Source organism: Miniopterus schreibersii (assembly GCF_964146895.1).
Source record: "Miniopterus schreibersii genome assembly, chromosome: 16".
NCBI lineage: Eukaryota > Metazoa > Chordata > Mammalia > Chiroptera > Miniopteridae > Miniopterus > Miniopterus schreibersii.
The window spans coordinates 30,994,628-31,016,038 of NC_138116.1; the positions used below are offsets into that span (position 1 = coordinate 30,994,628).

The 21,411-nt window shown below is 40.7% G+C and overlaps 1 protein-coding gene across 1 annotated transcript; it reads left to right on the forward strand.

Annotated features, from left to right (window-relative positions):
• The first annotated feature begins 27 nt into the window (after window positions 1-27).
• GLOD4 (glyoxalase domain containing 4) lies at window positions 28-20,797 on the forward strand. Its single transcript, XM_081162252.1, has 9 exons — window positions 28-161; window positions 2,091-2,140; window positions 2,681-2,801; window positions 5,458-5,602; window positions 10,880-11,016; window positions 11,871-11,957; window positions 12,201-12,314; window positions 12,405-12,491; window positions 17,811-20,797. The coding sequence occupies exons 1-9, from the start codon at window positions 72-74 to the stop codon at window positions 17,874-17,876; spliced, it is 897 nt and encodes a 298-aa protein (XP_081018378.1). The 5' UTR covers window positions 28-71; the 3' UTR covers window positions 17,877-20,797.
• Window positions 20,798-21,411: the final 614 nt, after the last annotated feature.

The window sequence follows — 21,411 nt, forward strand, 5'->3', positions numbered from 1 at the left end:
GCCGGCGGCGGCCCATGACGTCACCACCCGTCATCTGTGGGCGGGGCGGCTCTGTGGGCATTTGGGTGGTCATGGCGACTCGTCGAGCTCTGCACTTCGTCTTCAAAGTGGGAAAGCGCTTCGAGACGGCGCTTTTCTTTCGTGATGTGCTGGGGATGAAGGTGCAGACGGGGCGGAGGGGGGCGCGGAGGGGGGCGCGGAGGGGGGCGCGGAGGGGGGCGCGGAGGGGGGCGCGGAGGGGGGGTGGGAGGGACGGGCGGCTGAGCCACACCTGGCCAAGGGAGGAGGGCAATGGCTTCAGCCGCAACTCGGGTGTCAGTCCCTACCCCCGGGACTTCCCGTTAGTCCTGTCGGGTTCCCAGCTTCAGGAAGTGTCTAGTCCTGTTTGGGTTAGATGGCCTTTGAAAGGGGGCTCACGCTTATTAGTCGCCGACTATATGCCCACACACGTTCTTTCATTTAAATTGATTCACAAATATATATTGAGCTCCGGCCCTTGCGGAGCTTCCAGCCTCGTGGGAAAGACGGTACATAAACTAAAATTCCAGCGAACAAACCCTTCGGGTTAGGAGCCTTTCGGTTTAGATAATCCTCATATTCGGAGCTCTAAGTCTCAGGGATGGTTTGAATGGTCTTTTTTTGGGGGGGATACTCAGTCTCTGGGTGAGTGCTCCGACTCTCAACGGCCCAGATATAAGTGTGAAATCAGGACCCATTCTCCTCTCCAACACCCAGAAGCAGCTTCTCTGCAGCCCTGAGCAGCTGTGATTCTGTAGGGGTCACTGGGTCACAAATAGGTGGAAGCCATTGGGGAGCTCCTGATAAGCAAGGACGTTAGAGGTACAAGAGTGCAGTTTAATGTAGAGAGGGCAGAAAACGCCCTCTCTTAAAGCTGGCCTGGGGTGGGGTGGGGTGGGAATTAGATTTGTGCATAACTTATAGTAATGGAAGTAGAAATTTGATAATTGGCAGGAAAAACCACAAAGGTCTCCTTTAATGTGTAAATGTTATCAACTATTATCAAAATACAACAGAAGGAGAGACTTAACTCCAACCTGGAGTGCTCAAGAAATAATTAATGGATACTTACCTGGCAGGGGAGATACCATGATCATGAAGGTGGTTTTCCCAGGGCGAGGCTTATCCATTGCTCTCCGGATGTGCTGACCCCTGCGATTTCCCCAAATGTGGGAAACTCGAGTGCATAATTTGTGGTAGTGGGGGACTGCGTTCGTGCTCTCCCCTGTAAAAAAAAATAATAATTCATGGAGATTTTGCATTTGTGTTGAAGTCTGAAGATAGGATTTCCACAGGCCACAACTAGAGGGAGTAGTATACTAGAAAAACTAAAGAGCCATTGCAAAGGTATGTTTGGGTAACAACATTAGTTTTATGTGCCTTTAGTTTCAGTTACTTAGTTCAAGTTGAGGAAATAGGATATCAGTACAAATAGGTTTGGGACTCCTGATGGTATCTTGAATTCTATGTTAAGAATTTAGATTTTATGCCACAGTAAGTAGGGAGCTCTCTTACAGTTTAGAACAGGGCAGTGATATGATCAGAGCTGTGCCTTAGAGACCTAATTTTATGGTGGTGTTGATGCAAGAAATGTCCAAGCCTGTAGAGAATATTTATTATAAGAGTTAATTTGAGCCAAACTGACACAATGCTGTGAAGGAAGATCTCAAAGGCTCCAGAGAATGACAGTTTTGCAGTTTCTTTTATACATTTAGAATTAAGGAGGGAATGTAAGAAAGATTACTTGAAGATGGGAGAAAGCAAGGTGGGGGGTTGGATTACAGGATAGGTAGCAAGATCACATGCTCCTCTTAAAAAACAAAACAAAGACCCCAACTGTATAGCAGTGCTTCCCAATCTAAATAGATTTCACAGCTTTGCTTGGTTACCTGGCTCTTGGTTCTTACTCACCTCGACTACTGGCCGGGGAAAGATATACATCTTATTATCTTCTGTATTACAAGTCAAGCTTACAAGTGATAATGTATGTGTTTTGATTATTTTGGTTTGTGCTAAATATGCTGTGTGTAGTACTAGTAAAACTTTACAATTTTTTCTAATTCCTTTTCCAGATTCTTCGGCATGAGGAATTTGAGGAAGGCTGCAAAGCTACCTGTAATGGGTATGACACCTTGTTTCTTAAAGTCTCCTTTAGGCTTTGAATATCCCTGCAAAACAGAGAGCAGTTTCTCAAAGTGAGCATAAGGCAGTGGAGTAAATTAAGGAGGCAGTAAGTTGGGCAACTTCAGGAACACAAATAAGTATATGCTGTGGATGAAACAGTGTCTTATCAAGTATCTCTTAAGCTTGGCAGCCATGGCAAGCTGGAAAATTCCAAGGCCTGGTGGGAATTGCATGCTTGTTGATGGATATGCAAAAAAGTAAATTAAGTTTGGAGGATTCTGCTCCCTACTTTAAAGAAAAGGTAAATGAATCTTTTCCGTAAGTAAGTGCCAGACACATGGTCTTTGGAGCCTTTGGTGATGGGGCCCATGAGTACTGTCCACAGCTGCTCTTAGCACCAGCTGAGGTCATCTCATCCTTATGGGTACTTAGAGATCTAGAAGGGACTTTCCCACTCCTCTGTCCCAATCGTTCTTTGGCGGAGGCCTGAGGCAGATTTTGTCTGAGGTCACTGGGCTCATTTGCTTTTATTTTCTAGGCCATATGATGGGAAATGGAGTAAAACAATGGTGGGATTTGGACCTGAGGATAATCATTTTGTTGCAGAACTGACTTACAATTATGGCATTGGAGACTACAAGCTTGGCAATGACTTTATGGTAAATGTCATGTTCTAGACTTCTGGCTATACCTTCTATTGAGATCACTTATGCAGCTTTAGGTATAACGACTGCTGAATTGATGGCTTTTGGGTGTAGTTTAGTGATTAGTTTTAGTTCTCTGTTTAAAACAAAACTGCTTGGATACCCTGGCTTTGGTATGAAATGTGTTCTCCCTGTGGTTTGGAATCAAATTCAAGACTTAGAGACAGCTTTGAAGGAGACAAAATACCTCTAGAGGGATGACTGAGTCTCGAAAGGTAAAGGGCCAGAGTCATTGATCTGGTCAAGTCCCGATCACCATTCAGAGAATTATTTTCTCTGTAGTGGACTATTAAAATTAGTCTGGGTTATTACAGCCAATCCTAGTCAGAGAAAAATCTGAGAAGGTTTAAAGGGTAAAGAGAAGAGTGCATTCATTCATTCATTCATTCATTCAAGAATTCACGTTAATATGCACCTATTATAGTAATAGTATCAAGCATTTATTGAGCAGTTACTATGTGCTAAATAGAATGCCACTGGGACCAAATACATAGCAAGGTATGAGTGACTAATTTTTACTGAGAATCTACTGAGTAAATCTACCTCATGCTAGATGTTATTTTGGTCATTTGATCCTGCTGTTCCTGTTAACTCATTAAAATAATAATGCTATGCCCGGCCGGGCGTGGCTCAGCGGTTGAGCGTCGACCTAGGATCCAGGCGATGGGGGTTTGATTCCCGGTCAGGGCACATGCCCGGGTTGCGGGCTCGATCAGTGACTCTCTCATCATTGATGTTTCTCTCTCTCTCTCTCTCTCCCTCGCCTTTCCTCTCTCTGAAATCAATAAAGATATATTTTTAAAAAAAGAAAAAAAAGGATACTGCCTGGAAGTTATCCTTTAAAAAAATAATAATAATAATGCTATCTAGATGGAAGTTTTTATGAGAATTTAATGTCTATAAAAGTGGAAAGGACTGTTCAGATTCAACATATATATGTATATATATGTTTTTCTCTTTTTCACTCTTCATGTCCCTCACCAATGTATTCATTTAACAGGTATTTATTGTGACTTACTGTATGCCATGTACCTTTGTTAGGTTCTGGGGATACAATAGAGAGTAAAGCATGTTACTTGGCCTGAGGCATTTCCGGCCTGGTAAGGGAAACAAATAGAGATGACAAGAATACAGTGTGATAAGTTCTAAGATTGGGATAAAAACAGGGGGATATAGGAACACCCAGGAGTAATTCCGAACCTATTCCTGAAGAGGTGAGAGTTCAGGAAAAGCTTCTCAGAGGTGATATCTGAGCCAGGTGGGTGGAGTTGGGATGGGAGGGTGAGATGAGTGTCCTCAGCATGTGCACAGACCCAGAGGTGAGAGGGACCATGTCACTCAAAACTATGAGTAGCACAGTCTGGCTGGAACTTAGTGTGTGAAGGGAGTGGGTAGAGTTGAGACTGAAGAAGTAAGCTGAGGCCACATCATATTAAGATATTCTGAAAGCAGAGTGAAGCCCCATTTTTAAGAAGGGGGATGACATTGTATTTGTGGTGCAAGAATCCGCCTGGCTGAGCATGGAAATTGGGTGGGAAGGGGGCAAGACTAAAGTGAGGAAACCAGCTCATAGGCTACAGTAAGTGACCAGCAGCTCCTTAACTAGCATGGTAGTGAGAGATGGAGAGAAGTATAGATCTGAGAGATGTTTAGGAGGTAAAGTTGATAGGTAGGCTAGGGTTTTAGTTCAGTGGCATTTGAATTTCTGTCCTGCAATTCACAAAGTTTGGAACCTGTTGGACAAAAATATCCAAAATCTACTTTAAAATCAGAAGGAAGTTTTTGTTGTTTTTTAATCCTCACCCAAGGATATTTTTTCCACTGTTTTTCAGAGACGGAGAGAGGGAGGGAGAGAGAGAAAGAGAGAGAGAGAGACATCGATGTGAGAGAGACACATCAATTGGTTTGCCTCCTGCAAGGATTGAGTCTGCAACCAAGGTACATGCCCTTGGCCAGAATTGAACCCGGGATCGTTCAGTCAGCAGGGCGATGCTCTAACCACTGAGCCAAACCAGTCAGGGCTAGAAGGAAGTTTTGAATGCCAATTAACTCTTAGGTGATTTGACACTGTCAACATAAGAAACATCTAAACCTGTAGAGAACTTTTATAAGTGTTTATTTGTGCCAAACTGACTACATTGCCAGGACACAGGATCTCAAATTCTCTGAAGAATGAGTTTTGCAGTTTATTTTTTACATTTGGAATTAACAAAGAAATGTAAGGAAGATACATGAAGGTGGGGGGAAAGTAAGGTACTGGATAGTTAATAAGATTATGTGCTCTCTGGAGAGTGGTTACATCTCTGAGGGGTCTAAAAAGGATTGCTCCAGGCATTTCAAAAGTGTGGTAACCAGATGCACAAGAATGTGGACGGGGCTGACTTAAAACCTTCTACTAAAGACCTTATAGGCCTGGGGCATGACTCCCCACCATGACTTGCCCAGTTAGATACTTATGATCAGATCACCCTGTGAGGTTACTTTCAGTCATTGAACTTGTACATACCCCCTTTTTTGTCCACAATGTAAAGGTAATGGGGTTTTGTCCCCTTATCTTGTATAAAAGATCTGTTGTGGTTATACACATGGATGATATTGCTGTTTGTCATAGGGTATCACACTGGCTTCTAGCCAGGCTGTCAGCAATGCCAGGAAGCTGAAGTGGCCACTCAGTGAAGTTGCAGAAGGTGTTTTTGAAACTGAGGCCCCAGGAGGATATAAGTTCTATCTGCAGGATCGAAGTCCACCTCAGTCAGGTAATTATACTAATAAAAGCCCTCTGTCTAAAGGCATCTTTGATGGAAGGAGAGAGGGAGCTGGATTTCTTTCTCCTGTGGAGTCTTTCTATATTGACGTGACATGTCTTTCTCAAGCCAATGTTGTTATTTGTTTTCTGAGAAATTATATTCCTATATGAGATCTTTATAATTATAGGGGATCTAGACTGATTTTGTTCCACTGGTAGCATAGCTATTTAGAGCACTCTCAGCTGTGAATAACAAAAGCCAATTCAAACTAGTTTGAACAATAAGAACGTTTTTTAGCTCACAAAGCAGGCATTCTGTAGGTAGGGAAGACTTTAGCATTCACTGGTTTAGCAGCCCAGCAATGGTAACAAGAACCCAAATTTTCTCTCTCCATCCTCTTGTCTGCAAGAGTTCCCTTCTCCTCTAGCTGTTCCCCTCATTGTGGTAGGGTGGCTGCCAGTAGCAGTTGCAGCTACATGTTCCCAGGTTCTCTCCTGGTAGGAGAGGGAGAGACCGACTTCCTGTTGCTCTCTTTTAAGAGCTGAACGAAACTTGCCTAGAATCTTTCAACAAACTTCCTGGTCAGACTAGATTCACATGCCCGCTCATGAACCAGTCTCTGGCAGGAGAAACAGGATTATCCTTAGACCAGTTAATCATATTCTCCAGCTGAGGTCAGTTTCCCACACTATAGTGCTGGTACTCAATGAGTGAAAGAGGAATGGGAGTGAGGAGCTGCCCACCATACTGACTTCCTCGGAGAGCAAGAAAGAAACTGCATGATGTGGTGGGTTTTTTTGAAATATTTATTTTATTTATCTTTATTGTTGAAAGTATTATAGATATCTCCTTCTTTTTCTCCATTGATCCCCTCCACCCAGCATCTGCCCCTGCTCCCTACCAGGCCTTCTCCACACTATGTCTCTGGATCTCTTTTGCTCATCAGTTTATTTTGTTCATTAGATTCTACATATGAGTGAGATCACGTAAAACTGAATCAGGAAGAATCAGAAAACCTGAATAGGCCAACAAAAACTGATGAAGTCGAAGCAGTAATAATAAAATCCCAGCACTCAAAAGCCCTGGTCCTGACGGCTTCACAGGGGAGCTTAACCAAGCATTCTACTTCTTATTATAGCAGTCCCTTTAACATTTCTTGCAATGCTGGTTTGGTGGTATTAAACTCCTTTAGCCTTTTTTTTTTTTTGTCTGGGAAACTCTTTATTTCACCATTTATTTTGAATGATAGCCTTGCTGGATAGAGTAGTCTTAGTTTCAGATTTTTGCTTTTCGTTTCCTTGAATACTTCATGCCATTCCCGTCTGGCCTGTAGAGTTTCTGATGAGAAGTCAGTTGACAGCCTTATGGGAGCTCCTTTGTAGGTAACATATTGCTTTTCTCTTGCTGCCTTTAAGATTCTTTATCTTGAATTTTTGGCATTTTAATTATGATGTGTCTGGGCATGGGCCTCTTTGGATTCTTCTTGCTTGGAACTCTGTGCCTCCTGAACTTGTGTGACTTTTTCCTTCACCAGGTTAGGGAAGTTTTCTGCCATTATTTCTTCAAACAGCTTCTCTATCCCTTCGTCACTTTCTTTCCCTTCTATCGGTCCTCTGATGCGAATATTGTTACATTTCATGTTGTCTCACAGCTCCCTTAAGCTGGCCTCTTGTTTTTTTACTTGTTTTTTCTTTTTGGATCTCTGATTGAGTGCCTTTTTTTTCCCCCTGTCTTCTAATTCACTGATCTGATCCTCAGGTTCCTCTAATCTGCTGTTTATCCCTTTCAGTGTATTCTTTATTTATGCTGTGTCATCCTTTGTAGTTTCCATATCTTTTCTCATGCTGTTGAGCATCCTTACAAACAGTATTCTGAACTCTATATCTGAGAGATTGCTTATCTCCATTTCATTTAGCTCTTTTTCTGGAGACTTCTCTTGTTCTTTCATTTGGGGCTTGTTTTTTTGTCTCCCCATTTTGGTTGCCTATTTGGGTTTGTTTCTATGTATTAGGTAGATCTGCTAGAACTCCCAGTCTTTTTGGAGGGTCTCTGGTTCAGGCCAATGTCAGATGCTGTTTGTGACTACCCTGTTTGGAGCTATCAGCAATCCACAGCTCGTGGCTCCCTCCACTGAGCTGGGTGCCTTTGGAAAGGACCAAGATGCGTACTAAGGACAGCTTTTCCAAGCCCTGGGTCCAAAAGCAGATCAGGAAAAGACTTAAAGCACCCTGAGGTCCACCTCCTCCTACAGGCTAATTGTTACTGAGTCTCTTAATGAGCCTCAGGCTGTAGACCACAGCAAGGTGTAAACTCCACAGGGTGGGGTGAGAGGTTTTCCAATGGGTGGGGCAATTGCTTCTTCCACCTCCCCCCCTCCAAGGCAAAAGCTGCCTGGATGGTAAGGGTCTGCCTGAGAAATATGTCCTCTGCAGTATGGGGAAATAACTAAGCACAGGAATCCAGATGGCTGCCCTCTGAACTCTTTCCCCAGAGCCAGCATCCCTGGATTTTCTTTACACAGCTCTAGTCCACTCTGCCCTCCCTCCACTGGAGCCCAAGGTAAGTAGCTTCACATGAAATTTTGTGTGTTGGCCCTTTAAGATGGTGCCTGCATTTCCAGCCATCTCTCTCTGGCAGACAGAAACCCACTGCTTTTCACAGCCATATGTTACGTGGGCACCTTTCTCAGTTCTGGTGCTCTGGTCTCAGGAGACCAGCTTGGAGTTTAAAACCCAGAGTTCTCAATGGGAACCCCTACAGCTTAGATATCTCCCCGGACCATCAGAGGTTGCCTGCCCAGCCAGCCCCCTTGCACCTCCGTACTTCCTATCAGTCTCTCTGCGGTCTCTGCTTTATGTCCTTCACTATGAGGGTGCTGTCCAGTTAGTCTTCAGTTGATTAATCTGGGTGGTTTTCCTATATTTTAGTTGTAATTCCAGTTCGGTCCCGGGAGAGTGTCAGTGTAGCTTCCACTTAATCTTCCACCATTTTGGAATCCTAATGGAGTATTCTGCAGACTGGAGATAGGATCAGTTACTGAAGCCATGAGACTGAGAATGAGCTGGGGTGTTACCAGTGGTATTGGTGGCGAAACTGGACCTCCGTTCTAGAGTTCAGCAAAGAAAGAATTCAGAATCAAGAACTCAAATTATAAGAGGTAGTAGAAGTGAGCCAACTGGGCTTCTGAAACAAGTTACAGAAGCAAAAGAAGAGCCCTTGAAGATTAGGAGAGGGAAAGACAAAGGTAACGCACCTAAGGGGGAAGAGAAATGCTCAGGCACACTCCTGAGAGGGAAGGATGATGTGTTTCATTTATGGCACAGGCGTACTCCTCATATGTGTATTTCATTCCTGCAAATTCGCTACCTGCTCTGCCAACAGAAAAAAATGCTGATGAATAGCAAGGGCAATTCTGCCTGTCATTTCACTCAGTGAATCCATTCCCCTAAGTGGACCTGAGATGGGAGACATTTCTCTTTCCTCCACTGCTCTGCCTCAAGTCCCAGAATCCCCTCAAACTGAGTCTGATTGTTGTGTTGAATGCGATTGCTTTTCATCTGGAGCTTAGCAAATGAAAGTGATGTGTTCCAGTGTAGGAGGTTAGACTGGCACTGTGGGACTTACTGAGAGATGGTATTTCTGTACTTCACTAGCGATTTAAGGGATTTTTATGATGATTTTTGGTTGTTGCTTTATTTACTAACTTTAAAACTTAACTTCTGTTACTAATTCTACTGTATATTTTTTCCCTAATCTTGATGTTTCAACATATAAGATAATGGCAAGCCCTATAATCCTTAAGATGGTTTTGGCCTTTGGGAGGATAGTACCTTTAGGGCATTAATTTCTGATTGGTAATATAGTCAAATCTATCCATCTAGCTGATATCCCCCCTCCCTTTGAATCACTCACTTATCTGTAGTTTCACCCACTTGTTACCATTCCTGTCCCTGCATCCCTTCAGAGCCAGCTGGAATCTGTTGATTTCTCGTTGAACAGGAAAACTGAAACAGTCTGCCAGGCAGAGAGACCTATGAGAAACACTTTGCCTTAGGTCATGACATTGCTATTCTAGCAACAGGACCGAGGCTGTGAAAACGGAAGGAAAATGTATTGAATTTATCATGGTCAGGTGTAGACTTGGAACAGCTCTGCAGAAAATCACTTTACAATAAAAAGTTTCCAATAATGGTGTTTTATGTTTTTTGTTTGTTTGTTTTTTAAATCTTCACCTGAGGATATTTTTTCCATTGCTTTTTAGAGAGAGTGGATGGTGGGTGGGTGGGCGGGGGAGAGAGAAAGAAAAAGAGAGAAAAAGAAACATCGATGAGAGAGAGACACATCGATTGGTTGCCTCCTGCACTCATCCCGACGGGGGCTGGGATCGAGCCTACAACTGAGGTACACGCCCTTGGCTGGAATCGAACCCAGGACCCTTCAGTCTGTGGGCTGGGCTGATGCTCTAACCACTGAACCAAACCAGCTAGGGCTGGTGTTTTAAAAGCAGTGTACATTTTTTAGTCTTTTGATATACTCTGTCAAACCATTTCCCAGAAATGAACTAGTTTGTTTACACTCTCCCAGTATTATATGATTGTGATTTTCCCCTGCACTATCACAGTCAGTGCTGGGAACTTTTAAAATTATTTCCAATTAGATAACAACATGTTTTATTTGAATTCTAATTTCTTCAATTATTTGTGAGGTTGAATATTTTTTCATATGTTCATTGACCATTCCAGTTCTGTGCCTTTTGCCTGTTTTTCTGGGATATTCCTCTTTTTCCTATTAATGTTTAAAGGTGACTTAACTAATAAGGACTTTTTGTCATATGTTACAAAAAATGTCTCCTACTTTGTTGTTTTCTCTCTAATTTTGATTGTAATTCTCTTTTTGGCTTTTGTTGTCTAGGAGTTTTCCATTTCATGTAATTAACCTAGCAAATTTTCCTTCACAGTTTTTGTATCTTGTGTCAAATTTTTGAAAAGTCTTTCTCCACCCCAAAACTGTATAAATAATCACCTGATTCTAGTATTTTTATGGTTTTATTCATAAACTTAATCCTTTAACCCATTAGGAATGCATTTTGCCATTAGTTTAAAGATGTGACTTTTTCTCGCTAAATGAGAAGCCAGTTATTGAATAACATGCCCTTTCGTGCTGACTTAAAATTGCTTTCTTATCGTAAACTAAATTCTTATGTGTACTTACTTGAGCCTAGTTTGGTCTTTCTGTTCCATTCTACTGCACTGACCTGTCCTTTCCTGCTGTTTTATTACCCTACAGATCCTATAGTAAAAGTAACTCTCGCAGTGTCTGATCTTCACAAGTCCTTGAACTACTGGTCTAATCTACTGGGAATGAAAATTTATGAAAAAGATGAAGAGAAGCAAAGGGCTTTGCTGGGCTATGCTGATAACCAGGTGAGTGATCTTGGAGAAAAATTACCTATTACTTGATTTTGGTGTGTAAATAAGGTTAACATAAAGGTTATTCCCTTAATTCCTTAACAGTGATTTAATATTTATGCAGATAAACAGAAAGAGGAAAATAAAAGTTACTATTAACCTCACCGCCTAGATAGTCGGGGATACATTTTTTCAGAAGTGGAATTGCTGAATTAAAAGAGAAGTAGACACGACTTAATACTGTAATGATCATGTATTTTTATCTTTTTTTAAAAATAACCCAGCATTTGAGCATGATTTAGTCCTTGCACTTTGACCCAGTAGGCCTGTTCCTTTATTTACATAAAGGAAAACTGAATCTCAGGCAACCTCTCAGCCGGCAAATTTGCTAGATTCTCTCCTTGCTCTTTCCTACTACTAGTAATTTATTACATATTCATCGTACATGTTCATTAAGAACTGTGTCCAGGGTTATCTCTTGTAGCCTTCTTTGTAATAGCAAAATATAAGAAATAATCTAAATGTCCTCTGGATTAGCAGAATAGCTCAGTAATTTATGGTTCATCCCTGGAACGCATTACTGTGCAGCTATCAGAAAGAATGAGGTGAGTCTTTCTGTGCTGATGTGGTAACATTAGTTGGAGAAAACCAGGAACAGAATGATGTGTAAATTATGCTACCATTTGTGTAGAAAGAAGAGACATTTGCATGCCTGTGTCTAGAAGTATACTCAGGACACTGCTGATGGGTTCCTCTGGAGTGAGAGTAGGAGGGAGGCTTCGTTTTTATCTTACCCCTTTAGTGCTCTGAATTTTTTTACTGCATAACCTGTTCTAAAAAATAAACCAAACCCACTTTCTTCTTTTCAGTGTAAGCTGGAGCTACAGGGCATCAAGGGTGCAGTTGATCATGCAGCAGCTTTTGGAAGAATTGCCTTTTCTTGTCCCCAAAAAGAGGTAATATCTTGGTACCGGGTCTTTTGTTTAAGCTCTGTGGCCCACTGAGAACCTTGGGCCTCCCCTTTAGGTTCTTTCTGATTGTAGCTTCAGCAGTTGTCTCAAGCAGCTGAGATGATAAAATCAAACAGGCGCTCCTGGGTTCTTTCTGGTTGATCTGACATTCCTCTAGTGCTGATGAGGACCATGGCCTAAGTGTGGTACGTGACCCCCGGTTCACTTTTCCTTTTTGTTTTCCTCAAGCTGCCTGACTTAGAAGCCTTGGTGAAGAGGGAGAAGCAGAAGATTCTGACTCCCCTGGTGAGTCTGGATACCCCCGGGAAAGCGACAGTGCAAGTGGTCATTCTGGCCGACCCTGTAAGTATTACTCAGGAAGGGCACGGGCTGCACCAGGGCTTTCTTTTGAAGTGTCTTTTTGCCAAATTTCTTTTGTCTTTTTTGGTGTAGGATGGACATGAAATTTGCTTTGTGGGGGATGAAGCATTTCGAGAACTTTCTAAGATGGATCCAGAGGGAAGCAAATTGTTGGATGTCGTGAGTCTCATTTCTAAGTTTATAGGACCATAGGCCCGAGGAGGGTGGTATCAAGTGTGTATGGGGAAGGGCCACAGCAACAGGAGCCAGTTCTTACCATCAGTACCATGTTCTTTTGCTTTGGGAATGACTTTTGAGCCAGGGACTTGTGTCTTCTTGCCACCATGTGACTCTTATCTGGGTGCACTATTTGTGCCTTCCCACTAGCTCAGGCTGTCTTGGGAAACTGCTGCTATGCATGATTACTCTGCTCAGTGAGTGGAAATGCCTGGACACTGTCCCCTCTCACCTCCTTAGCTCTTTTGGTCATTTCTTCTGTAGCATCATTCTTTTCTTTCTATTGAATTGTGCTCAAGCTTCAGTACCTTCCATCTTTGAAAAATCTTGTATTTACCCCATCTGACTTTTCCAGATTTCTTTATTTTAAAACGTGCCTAGCCCAGCCACCATGGTGCAGTGGTTGAGCATCAACCTAGGATCCAGGAGATTGAGGTTCGATTCCAGGTCAGGGCACATGCCCGGGTTGCAGGCTCAATCCCCAGTAGGGGGTGTGCAGGAGGCAGCTGATCGATAATGACTCTCTCATCATTGAAATTTCTCTTTCCCTCCTTTCCCTTCTTCTCTCTGAAATCAATAAGGAGATATATTTAAAAGTAAATAAATAAATAAAATCTGTCCATACACTGTTTCTACTTTACACTCCCATTCACACTTCAGTCTGTATCGTACTGGCTCCGGTCGCTCATCTTGACCTCATCAGTGCCTTCCATCCTGCCAAATCCAGTAGCAGCTTTTCTATCATCTTCAAACTCGGTTCTTTAGCAGCATCCCAGCATTTAGCACATATCTGGTAAGTAGTAGGCCCTTGGTGAATTCTCTGTTCGTGATTAACGGAATGAATCAGTCTTTCCTGGTTCTGTCACTTAATATCTATGTGACTTACCTCAAGCAATTTACTTAAAGTCTCTAAACTTAAGTTTTCTTATCTAACAATTTGAAAAAATAAGATTATCCACCTCATAGGATTGTTATGTGGTTTATAGATCCTGCAAAGCTGCTGGCATAACAGCAGACACTCAGTTGATGTTAATTAAAGTAGAAAATGTATAGAAAATACGGCGTTTATAAATTTTACCGTAAAGGAAAATAGGATCTCAGGCAACCTCTTAGTTGGCAAACTTACTAGACTCTTTCCTTTCCCTTTCATACCACTGGCCAACTTCCTCCTCCCTCGAGCTCTGTTCTCCTGTGGTGGTAGAGGTCCCGCCATCTTCACAGCCGGCTGCTTCTCAGTCATAGGCGCCCCTTTCTGTGTCTGACCCCAAATGGATTTACCATGGTTCTGTTCTGCTGTCTTGGATCCTCGTCCTGTGTTCTCTCTCTTCTCTGAGTAGAACTTGCCTACTGCTCTGGTTACTTCTGCTCTGAGCCTCATCCCCCGTCCTTTCTCTGACTTCCTAATTTCTAGTTCCTATTCCTCCCTGAGCTCCAAACAAGTATCTTTTATTGTTATTACTGAGGTGAAATATACATAGAATTTAGATGTACAGAAAATTCGTGTTCAATTTGATGAGTTTTGACAGTTATATATACTCATACAATCACTACTCAAAATGTAGGGTATTTTCATTACTGCAGAAAGTTCTTTTATGCCCATTTCCAGTTAGTTCCCACCCCCACCTCCTAGAGGTTTTGTCTGACCTTGAACTTTGTATAAATGGAATCGTTCAGTAGGTATTCTTGTGCCTGGCTTTTTTCACTCAACATTTTTGAGATTTCTCCATGTAATTGCATGGAGTTTGTTCTTTTTTTAAATTGCTGAGTGGTATTTAATTTTATGAATAGAACAATTTGTTTATCCATTCTTCCAATGATGGATATTCGAGTTGTTTCAGATTTTCATCTATTGTAAGGAAGACTGCTATGAGCATTCGCCTGTAATCTTCTCGTAGGCCTATGCTTTATTTCTGTTGGATTAATACCTAGGGGTGGAATTGCTTTCACTTTATAAGAAACTGCCAAACAGTCATCCAGAATGATTGAACCTTTTACACATTTATCATCCGTGTCATATACATCAGTGTTCTAGCTGCTTTACATCCTCACCAGCATTTGTACTTTTTTGGGTTTTTGTTGTAGCTATATTAGTTCATGTGAAATGGTTTCTGATTGTGATTTTAATTTGCATGTCCCTGATGGTTAATGATGTTGAGCATCTTTTCATATGCCTATTGGCCATTTGCTTGCCTTCATTTGTGAATGATATGTCCTTTTGTCCATTGCTTTTCATACTAGATTTATTTTTAATACTTCATGATTAAAAATTCCAAATATACACAAGAAAGTACAACAAATCCCTGTGTGACTGTTACCCATCAACTCTGTGCCATATTTTTCATCATTCTTTCCCACCCCACCTTTTATTTTTGCTGGAGAATTCTAAGGCAAATCTCAGACACCATCATATTTCATCCCTAAACACTTAAGTATTTTACACACTTTTAAAAAATATATGGAACCCTTCATGAATTTGCATGTCATCCTTGTGCAGAGGCCATGCTAATCTTCTCTGTATTGTTCCAATTTTAGTATATGTGCTGCTGAAGCAAGCATAGTATTTTACATGTTTTTAAGATAATTTAAAAGAAGTCAACATTAAGGAATTTTTTTATATACCATATTGACATCACACTTGAAATATCAACAATATATCCTTAATATCACCTAAAATACAGTTCTACCTAAAATTTCCCTGATCCTCTAAAATTGCTTATATAGTTGGTTTTCCCTAAGTATTTTTAAATTAGCTTTAGTGTAATTAGACTATATAAATACAGAACAGTTTATATGATCCATTGAGTTTTATGACAGACTACTTGGAAGACACACCTCTGATCTATTTCATTTTAGCCATTCTAGTCTACTCTCTAATCTATAAATGTTCTTGCTCACACTATTTTATTTTCCCAGAATGTCCCTTATTTAAATATCTACTTTTTTTTAAGGTCCAATCAAATCCATTAAAAAATGTTTTTTTATCTTTTTCTTGTTGATTTGTTGGAAGTCTAGTTTGTAAACTTTTTCTTTTATGTTTAGTGCTTTTTGTGTCCAGACTAAATTTATAGCCAATGCAACCACTTCACTGTGGATATTTCAAACTCAATATGTCTATAACTTAATTTATCTCACCTCAAATCCATTTTAAAATATATATATATCTTTATTGATTTCAGAGAGAGGAAGGGAGAGAGAGAGAGATAGAATCATCAATAATGAGAGTCATTGATGAGCTGCCTCCTGCACGCCCCCTACTGGGGATCAAGCCTGCAACCCGTCATGTGCCCTGACCAGGAATCGAACTTCAATCTCCTGGATCATACGTCAATGCTCAACCACTGAGCTATGCCGGCCAGGCTCCATTCTTATTTTAATAATGAAAAAATAAAAGTTACAGTTTATTAAGTATCTCACATGTTCTTGGCATATGACATATTCTTAGGCACTTTATATATACTCTCTATTCTTACCACAATCTGCAAGGTTGATAGTTGCCTTTCAGATGAGAAAACTGAGACTCAAAAATATTGTCATCCAATATTATACATTCAGTGTCAGGTCAAGGGCTTGAACAGAGATCTTTCAGGCTTTACAACCTGTTCTTTTTCTTCCTCTGTTTCTACTCTGCTCCCTCCCCTGAAGAGCATTGTATATCTTTTATCCCAGTTATTTAAGCTAGAATCCTTAGAGCCAGTGTTTTTACATTTAGAATACTTTTACTTTAGAATAGTTTTAGATATACAAACAGAACCATTTTTTAATATTGTTTTCCTCATCCCGAAATTCTGTTAGTTATTAGGCACCAAGAGTGTACTTTATCTCTGAAATTTCGTCTGTCTACTTATTTCTGAAAATACCCTTATTATCACCCGTAATACAGCAGACACCTCCTTCCACTGTCCAGTCAATCCCTGCTGCTGGCATTAGCTTTCTAAAATACAAATCCAGCAATTTATAAAAACTGTGCAGTCTTCCAATAGCTCTCTGTTTCCTCAAAGATACATTCCAGACTTTGACAGGGCATGTAACACATCAGGCCCTTCCCTGCTCTCTGATCTTCTGTGCTGTCTGCCTTCCCCTAGTTCACTCCCATTCCAGTCCCAGTGAACTGTTTATCTTACCCAAGATTTATCGTCTTTTATTTCTTCTTTCTTTTCCTCCTCTCTTACTCAACTCTTACTTCAAAACTCAGAAGTTTTCTTGGTTCTCTATACTGGAGTTTATTGTTTCCTTTTTAAAAGTAGTTTGTTTTTTTTTAAATATATCTTTATTGATTTCAGAGAAAGGAAGGGAGAAGGAGAGAGGTAGAAACATCAATGATGAGAGGGTCATTGATCTGCTGCCTCCTGCATGCCCCCGACTGGGGATCAAACTCACAACCCGGGCATGTGCCCTGACCGGGAATCGAACCCAGATCGCCTGGATCCTAGGTCGACGCTCAACCGCTGAGCCACGCCCAGCCAGGCTAAAAGTAGTTCTTAAAAGACAGAAATTTCTGCATCTTTGTGGATTGTTTTTGGATCTTTGTTTTGTTTTGCCGCATATCTTTGATTTTGAAATATTTTTATTTTCATCAAAATCCAATAACAGATTTTTACATAAGTGCAGTGCAGCAATGTCTTGCCCCATTGCTGAGTCCCATTGCCCAGGGCAGCCACTTTCAGCATCACTTTTTCTTAATAAAAAATACTTACATATCTGCCCTGGCTGGTGTGCTCAGTGGTTAGTGTGTCAGCCCGAGCACCTAAGGGTCACGGATTCGATTCCCAGTCAAAGGCATGTACCTGGGTTGCAGGTCCAATCCCTGGCCCGGCAGGGGCACGTGCAGGAGGCAACCAATTGATATGTATTTCACATCAATGTTTGTTTCTCTCCCTCCCTCTCTCCCTCCCTATCTCTGTCCCTCCCTCTGTCTCTCCTTCCCCCCCTTCCACTCTCTCTAAAAAATCAATGGAAAAAATATCCTCAGGTGAGGATTAACAAAAAACCCCAACAAATATATTTCTGTTTCTTCATTTTCAGTTGCAGACATCCTTTGACTTCTTGCTGAGGTAGATGAGTGTTTCTACACTGTTTCTCCAACCAGTTATTTGCTCCTTTCCTTTTGGGCTCCTGGTTCATGGGTTGATGCTCAACCACTGAGCAACACTGGCTAGGATCAATTGTTAATTTCTTGATTATGGACAATACAGTGAGATACAAAGTGAACTATGTGTTTTATTTTATAGTCTTAGAATATATATTCCCATTCTGTTTCTCTAGGCAATGGCAGCAGATAAAAGTGACGAATGGTTTGCTAAACAAAAGAAACTAAAGGCTTCAGGTTAACAGAGACATCATGTGGAACAAGCATTTGAGATTCCTGCCCAGCACCTGCGAGATTTAATGTGCCCATTCATGATAAATGCTCTCACAAGTTAGTTGTTTCCTGTATAGGCAAGGAAGCTGGGGTGGTGAAGATTTGTATTCTCATCTTTGAAAGCTCTGATATGTTTTTGATATAAAATCCTTTTATTGTCAATCCAGCTGGAGAACTCTGGCTGTAATCTGTACTGTCGCTAGAATGGCACAATGTGTGTCACTATGTTAAATTAGTAAAAAATTATTTTCCAGCCTGGGGCAGTATACGGGACATTACTTTTGGTTGGGGATGGAAGGAATTTTGATAATCATGTGGATTTTATGAGAACAGCTATTCAAATAAATCCAAATTAATTGCTTATAACAGGAATACTTCCAGCATCTGATGATAGTATGTTGTTCTAATGTTTTACTCTGGCAGTCCTTGACATTTAAACATTTTTAAAGAAATTTTGTTCATTGAACCAAAAGATGTGGCTAACACCCCCACATTCCTTGCACTAAAATTTTGAGTAGCCAGAGAAAACAGACAGATCTAATGTGTTATGTTACTATACGCCTGGCTCTGTGCTAGTTTCCTCATGGAAGTTTTTTAAATGTTTACAAGAAGAGAACATGTTAAATTTCTTTAAAACGGAGTAGACAATTTTAGCCTGAAAAAAATTTTTTTTAATCTTTTCTTGTAATTTTCTGTTTGGTTCTAGAGAACAAACACATTTTAATCACTGGAAACGTAATTATATTGGACATATTTATTATTGTTTTTTGAAGATGTATTTCTAAAATCAAGCTGCTATACCAACCTGTAAGATCCATGATTTAAAGTGGTAGGCAGCCTGGCCGGCGTAGCTCAGCAGTTGAGCATTGACCTCTGTGATCCAGGAGATCGCAGTTCGATTCCCAGTCAGGGCACATGCCCGGGTTGTGGGCTCGATCCCCAGTGGGGGTCGTGCAGGAAGCAGCCAATCGATGACTCTCATCATTGATGTTTCAACTCTCTCCCTTCCTCTCTGAAATCAATATTTTTAAAAAATGAAATAAAGTGGTGGGCAGGTTCAAATTTTAGGAAAGAAATTGATAAGACTGGAAAGGATTGACCCAGAGGATATCAGTTCCAGAATAATACATATTAAATTCCTTGTAAATCCTAGCCTCCGCTGTTCTCCCTTGCTGGTAGGGTGGGGTGTGGAAATTTCAGGGTAACTTTCAGCTTGCCTTCTTATAGGGTGATCTTACCTTCACTGAGAGAAAAAAATCGTTTTCTGGCTTCACAGCATTTTTCATTCAACTTAAATTCTGTATCTTAGGGAAGGAATCATGAGTTTTGAAGCCAATCATGCTATGTATGTTCCTCCTCTAGACAACTGGTTCAGTTACCCCCATACATGGGGAAATTATTATATGAATTTTGAGTAATCAAACTTCTGTGTTTCTTTAGACTATGATTTGTTAATTCTGATTTTCTTGTAGATTATTAATTCTTGATGTTTATCTCTAGTAATACTGTTCTCGTGAAAAGAAACTATACTTTTCCCAGTGTATTAGGCTGCTGGGATGTGGCTGTCTAAGCTTCTTACAGTAAAACAAGTGGTTTATGTAAGTACTGAATGACTAAACACATACTAGATCCCTCTTTACCTGCTTATCTTATATTTTAACATACCCCCAATTTTTTATCTTAGATATGGATGTAAGTTAATACTGTTTATCTGCCTGGGATATTTTGGCTTTATGATATCAGCCCCTTTTATTTATCTCGTTGCCTGTCATTTTTCCTGTGTTGCGATCTTCAATATTTTATTCATCCTAAAACCCTTTAGTGTCCCACTTTAGCCTTTTATCAAGCAATCTAAACATTTACCTCTGCACATTGCAGCTAATAATTTTAAACCAAAGGTTATGATTACTTTCTGTCTCTGGAGATGGTTTGATCAACTAGAAAACAAAGTTGTAAGAAAAATGGTTTTGCCCAAGCCTGTGTTTTTAAACAGATGAAGTTGGAAAGTCCTTCAGTTTCTCCAGATTTATGTTGTGTTTTCAGAGTAGTCATTTTGTTTTTTGACTTGAGGGGATTGTGGGGTCCTAGATAAGTTCAAATGTATATACATTGGGTATAAATCCAGAAATATTTAAAATGGCTATGTTGCAAGAGTTCTCCTAGATGAGCCTGAGGACTTAGTATGAAATCCATATTTGCCTGACATCTTAGTGGAATTTGCAAAGCCATGGACATTCAGTGCTCCTTTAAGTGACCTTCTGCCCATCTCACCTGTCACACAATGCCATTGTGGCTTGGCAGAGTTTTCAGGAGGGCTCCAACTTGTCCGCTGAAATGCGTGGTAAGAGTTAATGGGAAATTCCAGTTTGGTCTAAGATTCATTACCTTTACCCTATAGGAAGTTTACTCTGGCCTTAACATTCAATAAAGAAGTGCTCTTGCCTCAGACCCTTTTGTAAGGTAATACAGTCAGTGTTTCAAAAATCAAAACAATGTGTAAAGGTATACATTGAAAAGTCTTGCTCTTACCTGACCCCATTAATCCCACTCCCCCTGCCTTCTACTTATTAAGCATATAAATATACGTATTCATATTTTCTTTTCCCCCACAAAGTTTAGCACATTATGTACACTAAAAAAAATGTATCCTACAGTTGCTTTCTGCAGTCCTAATTATGATCTATTTTTACTTTATCAGGTTTTATAGTGATTTGTAGAATGGTATGGCTAAATCTACAGCTCCTAAGTTGACACCGTATTTTGGAGCAAGATGTTCTATTATTTTTACTGTTCACATTTAATGCGAATCATGGTTTTAAAAGCATCAAAATGTATTCATAATATCCTCTAAAGAGGAGAAAACAAACAATACAACTTTTGTACTGTCTGGCCCTTGCCCAGTTTATTGTTCCAAAGAATAGTTCTTTAGTCACTGTTGTGTCCTGGGTATACTTCATTCTGAAGTAATGTATTTAGTCTATAGCAGCTTCCTGCAAATATGTGAACAGAAGATCTCAAAGATACCTGGTGAGGTTTGGTTTCCTTTGACTGTCCTCTGAGGTCTTTATGGTGGTTGCTTCTGTTGTTTAATGCCCTTCACAAACTAGAGCTAACCTGATGTCATGAACTACGAAAATAGTTTTAATAACTGAGGGAAAGAATTGGAAAGTTCCATGCCATAGCAGACCTTTTGCTTTGAAATATCGCTAATAATATCATTTAGCGCTCTGTAACCCAATGCAGCGTTGTGCACTGATGCTGCCATGATCATCAGTACTAAGGAGTAGAAGCCAAGCTTAGGCACTCTGGCCCTTCCATGGGTCAAGGGGTTTGTTGTGCTGCTAAAACAAATCCCATATACATACATGTACATATTGTCCCACAAACATCTCCAAGTAGAAACCAGGACTCACTACACAGTAGTCCCAAGAAAATTTTGGTTGCTAGGCCTTAGATGAGTGTTTCAGAGGTGGGATTTTGAAACCAACTGCTCCAGTGTTTCTC